Raw genomic sequence first — 7,234 nt, 5'->3', positions numbered from 1 at the left:
GGGGTGGCGGAGATGGGGACGGGGTATGTAAGGAAGGGGTGTGTGAGAAGGGGGGCTTTGGGTGGGGACGGGGGGGCGGTGTGAGGGAGGGGAGTGTCGGTGGTGAAAATAAGCATATGCACGCACGTGTGTGCATGCACGTGCATGTCGCTGCACATGTGTGCACACGTTCACGCGTGGTTCTGTGTTCGCTGACACGTATTCACTGCGTGAGCATTCATGCACGCACGCGGGTGTTCACACGCATGCGAGTGTTCGTGTGTGTGTGCACGCGTAGCCATGGGAGCGAGGTGACAGGAGGCGCAGGTGCTCACCAGCTCCCGGTCCCGGGCAGCCGTGTTGGCCTGGAGCACCTGGAGCACGGTCTCCAGGGGCACTTTCTGCAGGTGTACCCCGCTCTGAGGGAAGAAGGTGAGGCTGAGGCGGGGGCTCCTCCCCAGGCCCTCAGCACAGGCATTTCCGGTGCTAAGAAAGCTGGGGTACAGCCCACTGTCCGTGGGAAACGTTCTCTAAAGCACGTGTTCCCCCACAGAGAAAGTGGCAGGTCCCCAAGGCCTGACCCCAGGATGCCACCCGGCCAGGCTGCACCAGGATGCCAGCAGAGGCCCTGAGCAGCAGAGACACAGCCTGCAGGGCTGGCAAGAGCGGCAGGCACGCTCTCTTCCCAGCTGCTCCGTGTGCCACGGTCCCCTCCGCCGGTGCGGCCTCCAAACCACGTCTGCGGAAGCCGTCTGTTCAGCCGGCTGCTGCTTCAGGTGCACGCACTGGGGCAGACACCCGAGCCCGGCCCGAGCAGGATGCCCTGCAGCACGCCCCCAGCCTGGGGGTGAGCAGTGCGGGTGGCTCCCAGTTTAAGTGCTCTGGGCCCTGCCACGTGGCTTGCCAAGAGGGACGGAGAGATGGACGCCGCCCGCCATGACAGAGGGCTGTAGCCCGGGCACGCTTCTCCTGCCGTCAGCTGGAGGGGGCACAGGATGGCGCCTAGTGGGAGGAGGCTTTGCCAGCTGTCCACACTCTGCCCTAGACTGTCCAGCATGGGACATCGGCCTGTGTGCACTCGGGAGTGGGTGGGGCTGCCGCCTACCTCGCCCTCCAGCTCCTGATCACCGGCCTGGCTCACATCCACTCTGGAAGCCGAAGTTATGACGGATGCTTCCTCGCTGCCACCACGGGTGGCCTTGGCCTCCTTGGGGGTGCTGGGGGAGGCAGGTGGCCGTGCAGGCCAGTCCCATGTGCCCCCTTTCCACGGCTCTGTGGTGCCCTGCCTGGCAGGAACCCACAGGTCCACGCTTGGCACCACGTACGGGGCTGACGGTGATGCCTCGCCTCCGCCCCCAGCCCCCGCAGCATCCTCCAGCTCTGTCTCTGAGTCCGCGCTGCTGCTGTCCCCGCTGTCCCCGCTGTCCCCGCTGTCCTCACTGCTGCTGCTAGAACTCCACTGGACGCACCGCCGGGGCCTCCGCCGCCTCCGCCGCCGACTCTGCTTCTTCTGTGCAGAAGAGAAGGGCCCTCTGAAGTCGCGGCAGCCCAAGGACACTGAGGGACAAGGAGGCGAACCAGCCCTTGGGGAGTGGCTGCTCCAGACAACAGGGCGGGGGTGCCCACTGGCCAGCAGGCTCCCGCTCAGTTCTCGGAAGAGCTGCCGTGCCCAGAGCCCGCCTGTGCCTCCTCCCTCGCCCCGCCTTCCTCGTTCCGCGCAGAACGCCCACCCTGGGGACAGCTCGCACCCCTGCCATGCTCACCCCAACCATGATCTTCCACTTGCTCAGGCACTGGGAACCCGACCGGTGGGGCAGCTCTGCCGCGATTTTTGCCCAGTGACCTGTAAAGTGACACCATACGGGGAGTGCTCCACATGCAGCTCAGGATGCGCGGTTGGCCTGGAGGTGCATGGGCGTTCCCTCGAAGGGCTGCACGGACCCGCAGGCCCCTTCACCTCACAGGAGCCCCCGTGCCCAGATGCTCTGAGAAAAGTGGGTGCTGACATGTGGGGCCCGCCCACCACCTGCAGGGGCGTCCACTTCCCACCGAATCAGCCCCTCACAGAAGTCCTAGCAAACGCACCACCCAGAGAAAATCATCTCTGAGTAGCCAATTTACGTACAACGGCCCCTGCAAAACTGCTGGACCCAGCCCTTGGATCAGCTATTTCCAAAGGTTTCAGGAGCTTTTTCCCTTGGTGCTGGCAGGTGCCACACCGCTGCTCTCCCAGGTGCCTGATGGTCTGTACTGGAAGCCTTACTGTTCTGCCCTTCACAGAGCGAGGAGGCACCACAGACGTGAGCAAAGGTTTAGCTACAGGACACTCGGCCCAACACAGCCCTGCCCGCAGTCGAGGTCAATGGTCACCAGCAGAGGCTGCCCAACTACCACTACACAGCCAGAAACCGTGTGGCTGCTGAAGTGGCCACGGGAGAGAGAACGTGTAAACACGCAGACAGACGTTCGCAGTAGACAGCAGCTAACGATACGTTGCTAAGTAAAAAAAGCTGGGTTCACGTGATTCAATTTTTAAAAAGCTGCATTTTCCTGAAAAAGAAACTGTACACAGGAGGACTGGTAGATGCACCCAAAAATGTTCCCTCTGAGTGAAGAAGGCAGTGTGTCGACTGTCTTCTTCCTGTCCATCCATACTTCTAGGTTTTCCCTAGCGCCTGTGCGTTAGCTTGCAACGTGGTAAAAACCGCCGCCGTCTGCTCCGACAATGGAAACAGTGCCGGGCAGAGCTGATCTCGGCCAGGGCCCAGGACCCGCGATGCTCGCTGTCCGCACCCGTGAACCCAAAGCCACCAGACCCCGGAGAGCCAAGGCGTCACCACAACTCACCAGCCCCGTGTTTCTCTATTAATTCTATTAACTTTTCTTCTTCTCTGGGGCTCCATCGTCCCTTTTTTAGGCTGAAATGTAATCTTCTGAGGTACCTGGAAGGGACATGGAAACAAACAGGCATCTCAGACACTAGGACGCCCTGCTGTGTCCTGGCCTCTGCACTCGGGGCCTGCGTCCAGCCCAGCCTCTCCCGAGGACCACAGGAAGTCACAATTCCCTGGGCATCTTAGACGTCAGCATTCCCCAGTGTGTCCCGGCATCCAGCCTGGCCTCTCCCAGGGACCAAAGGGAGTGTTCGGCTGCCACAGCCACAGCCCCGACCCCAGGGATCACTGGGGTACTAGAGGAGACAGTGTCTTGGGCCCTGAGGCCTTGGGCCCAACAGAGTGGCACGTGGTCAGCACTAAAGCTAGCACTCTTGGCACTGCATTCCAGAAGGGACGGGGTCGGGGGATAGGACAAGAGGAATGAGGAAGACAGATGCACACCTCACACAAAGCCCGCCATAGGTACCTTCTCAGTGAACCTCTGTGATACCTCAGCCCAACTTAGGGCCAGAGAGCTGGCGTGTCGAGAGACACTTCCTGTATGCACCCCCACAGACAGTGACAGGGGCAAGGACAGTGTCCTCACACTCACCAGACCTGGAGCACCCCAAGAAGTAAAGCTTCTCCTGGAGGGGCAAGGGGCGTCCCAGAGTCTCCCTGCAGCCTTAGCTTTCGGGAGAGCTCAGGGGAGTCGGAACGAAGCTGACCGCTGTGGCGGGGGCCCAGCCTTGGGTTGGAACAAAGGAGGCTCTATCTGTGAAGGCAGGAAGACCCACCACCAAGTGTCTGCCGGGGGCAGCGTCTGAACAGCCTCGATGCACGCTGGTTCCTTTCACGTGAAGTAAGCCGGGATCCCACCCGACGCTATGCCCGGGGTGGGAAGGGGAGCGCCAGCGCTGGGGCGCAGCCTGGCAGCCAGGGAGCCGGATGCTGAGTGCCTGACCTCAGCATGGTGTGAACCAGCCCCGAGCTCCAAGCAGAGGGAAGAGCTGCCTGGAAAAGTGAGGCTTGGGGGCCCCCACTCCTCAGTCCTTACGGCCCCCCGACTGGCTTCTCCAAGCCCAGCACTACCAAACTACTGCACCACCCCCGACACTCAGGTCAGGGCGGGCCAGACCGAGGGCCACCCTGGCCCACGCATTCCTCGACAGGACAGACACAAAACCTTCAGGCACAGACGCTGCACGGTCTCCACACTCCGGAAGGAGAGAGGCTGCGTGAGCTCCCTCACAAATGCAGAACCGAGGAGGGAGGCAAGATTCCCTGAGGCAGGGCCCCCAGCCTGGTGGCACAGCACCGCCACTGGAGGGCCATGTAAAAGCCCAGATGGAGAGACTCAGGGTCTCCGGGGCCTGGAATCAGAGGCCCAAGCTCAGAGGCCCTGCACGCACTCTGTCAAGTCAGTTCAGGAAGGCACCAACCCCATCGCATGGGAGCAGTGGACTTTGCTTGAGACAAGCAAGATACGGAATGCAAGGGACCCAAGAGAGGAAACAGAGCAAGGCCGGAGGAGACATTTTCCAGTCTCAAGCTTCCTACAGAGCAATAGTTGTCAAGACGGCATGGTCCTGGCACAAGGGCAGACAGAGACCAACAGAAGGATGGAAAACCCAGAAACAAACCCTCACATCTATGGCCAACAAGGGTACCGAGGCAATTCAGTGGAGAAGAACAGTCTCTTCAACAAATGGTGCAGGGACAACTGGACCTCCACACGTGGAAGAATGAAGCTGGACCCCTACCTCACACAACACACAAAGAGTAACAGCACGTATCAGAGACCTACCATGAAACTTAAAACTATAAAACTCTTAGAAAAAGTCACCAGAGTAAATTTTCGTGATTTTAGACGAGCGAAAGCCTTAGATATGACGCCAAAAACACAAGTAACAAAAGAAAAAATAAATAAATTGGACTGCATCCAAACTAAAAACTTTTGTGTTTCAAAAGACACTATCACGAGAGTTACAGCCCACAGAAAACGTTTGTAAATCACGTATCTGATAAGGGACTTGTACCTGGAACATATAAAGAACCTTTATAAGTCAGTAACACAGAGACGAATAATTAAAAAAAGGGCAAAGTATCTGAATAGCCGTTTCTCGGAAAAAGGTTGACAAATGGCCGACAAGCACGTGAAAAGATACTGACGTTAGTCATTAAGCAAAAAAACGAAACCCAGGGTCATCGAGGGGATTCCGACTCCTAGCGACCCTCCAGTAGGGAGACACCGCTTCACACCCAGCAGGACGTATCCTCAGGAAGACAGCGGGTAGCAAGGGTTGCTGAGGCTGTGGAGAACGAGAACCTGTATGCCCTGCTACAGGAACGTAAAATGGGGCAGCCGCTATGGAGAAGTTTACCAATTCCTCCAAAGGTTAACCAGTCACCATGTGACCCAGCAATTCCACTGCCAGGTATACACCCAAAGTAACCGTACGTCCACACAAACACTTGTGCACGAACGGTCACAGCAACATTATTCGTAACAGTCGAGAAGTAGAACCAACACAACTGCCCGTGAACTCGTGAAGGGATAAACGAGCGTGGTACATCCATATACTTGGACGTTATTCAGCCATAAAAAGGAGCGCCAGGGCGTAGACGAACCTTGAACACGCAATGCTGAGTGAAACAAGCCGCTCACTGGAGGACAAACGCTGACTCCGTTCATAGGAAATGCCTAGAGCAGGCAAGCCCACGGAGACAGAAAACAGACCAGTGGTTGCCAGGGGCTGCGGGGCGGGCAGGGGATGGGGAGCGGCTGCTTACGGGTCATGGCTTCCTTTGTGGGGATGAAAATGTTCTAAATTTGACTGTGGTGACGACTGCACAACTCTGTGAATACGCTAAAACCTGGGAATGGTACACTTTAAAGGCTGAACCATATAGTGTATGAGCTCTACCTCAATAAATCTGTTAAAAAAAAAAAAAAAAAAGGACAAGCAGAGGAAAGGGGGACCAAGCCACTGGCCCAGGACCCTGCCAGTCAGCCGCCAGGGAGGGGACTTCAGGTGACAGGCTCTGAGGACACGCCACATGAAAGCCCGCCTGTTTCCCGACTGGGTCACCCTGGTACGCCAAGTCCCACGGCCACAGCCCCTCCTTACAGCGGGAAACCACCCCGGGCACCGCCGCCCACCCGCCCACAGCGCCACACTCCCTCCTTAGGGCAGGGAACCACCCCTGGGCACTGCCACCCGCCCGCCTGCCCATGGCGCCACACTCCCTCCTTACAGCGGGAAACCACCCCTGGGCACTGCCGCCCACCCGCCTGCCCACGGCGCCACACTCCCTCCTTATGGTGGGAAACCACCCCGGGCACTGCCGCCCACCTGCCCGCCCACCCACAGCCGGGGGAAGAAAAGCCCCTGGGCAGACTGTTAGCTGTGCAGCAGAAGTCCCCGAGTCCCTCCACAGACCACCATCCACCTACCGGTCTCGGCACTGGGCGTCACTCCGGCCTGGCACCTCCTCCCGAATTTTAAACCAGTCCTGCGCTCCGTGTTTGGCAACAGCCTGAAGTAACTTCTGCGGAGGGAGCATGCAGACCACACGGCACCTCTGTGAGACCAGCTGCAGTGCCCACCGGAGCCCACAGCCATTTAAGAAGGAAGCTGGGCACAGTGGCCACCATGACACCAGGGTTTCACTTCCCAAGGCTGGTCCTTCCCGCCCACAAGTCACCCCAGGAACCATAGTACCCAGACCACGTGCCAGCGCCCAGAGGAGCAAGGCACGACTTACAGCGTCCTCCTCAGGGGCCCAGCAGCCCTTCCTCAGGCTGGGGTCCAGGCTCTTGGTCCAGCGGTAGATGAGCTGCATGGAGTCTCGTCCTTCCATGTAGTAGACGACTGTGGGCAGGGACCACGCGCCTTAGGAGCTGCCCCCTGGACGCACCCTCCCCTGGTCATCAGCCCATCACCGAGACGGAGCCGTAGCCCGCGGGGACCACACACCCAGGCTCTCCCCTCCCGCCTCACAGCTGCCGTCGCAGCTGCCTCCATGGGCCTTGGGGCCACAGACTCGGGGTTCACTGGGCTCTGGGAGCAGGCGGGGGTGCAAGTGTACTTCTGCGGTAGGGGATGTGGCTGCCGACGCGCATCTCCTGCACCAGCTGGGTGAGCATGCAGTCCTCCTCCTCTGTCCACTCCTTGCGCTTCAGGTCCTTGTTGTGCTGCTGGAACTTCTGCAGGCACTGGAAGGCGCTGCGCTGCGTCTGCCGGGCCACACACGGGAGAGCGGGCGTCACCACGCACGGTAAGGGGAGGCCGGGCCCTGCCGTGTCTGCCCGGGCCACACACGGGACAGCGGGCGTCACCACGTGTGGTGAGGGGAGGCCGGGCCCTGCCGTGTCT

General features: G+C 59.6%; 1 protein-coding gene across 1 annotated transcript in view; it reads right to left on the bottom strand.

Moving 5' to 3' along the window:
- Nucleotides 1–7,234, bottom strand: part of SNAPC4 (small nuclear RNA activating complex polypeptide 4) — a 23,074-nt gene that overhangs the window by 5,658 nt on the left and 10,182 nt on the right. Inside the window, exons 10-16 of the mRNA XM_004388690.2 lie at nt 6,948–7,095; nt 6,624–6,730; nt 6,313–6,407; nt 2,827–2,921; nt 1,743–1,822; nt 776–1,489; nt 315–398 (exon numbers count right to left, since the gene is read on the bottom strand). Coding sequence (XP_004388747.2) covers nt 315–398; nt 776–1,489; nt 1,743–1,822; nt 2,827–2,921; nt 6,313–6,407; nt 6,624–6,730; nt 6,948–7,095 — 1,323 coding nt within the window. The remainder of the gene's footprint in view (nt 1–314; nt 399–775; nt 1,490–1,742; nt 1,823–2,826; nt 2,922–6,312; nt 6,408–6,623; nt 6,731–6,947; nt 7,096–7,234) is intronic.

The sequence above is a fragment of the Trichechus manatus genome, unplaced genomic scaffold (assembly GCF_000243295.1).
Source record: "Trichechus manatus latirostris isolate Lorelei unplaced genomic scaffold, TriManLat1.0 scaffold00214, whole genome shotgun sequence".
NCBI classification, from domain to species: domain Eukaryota; kingdom Metazoa; phylum Chordata; class Mammalia; order Sirenia; family Trichechidae; genus Trichechus; species Trichechus manatus.
The sequence above is the reverse complement of the archived record's forward strand: the minus strand, read 5'-3'. Positions and strand labels throughout refer to the sequence as shown.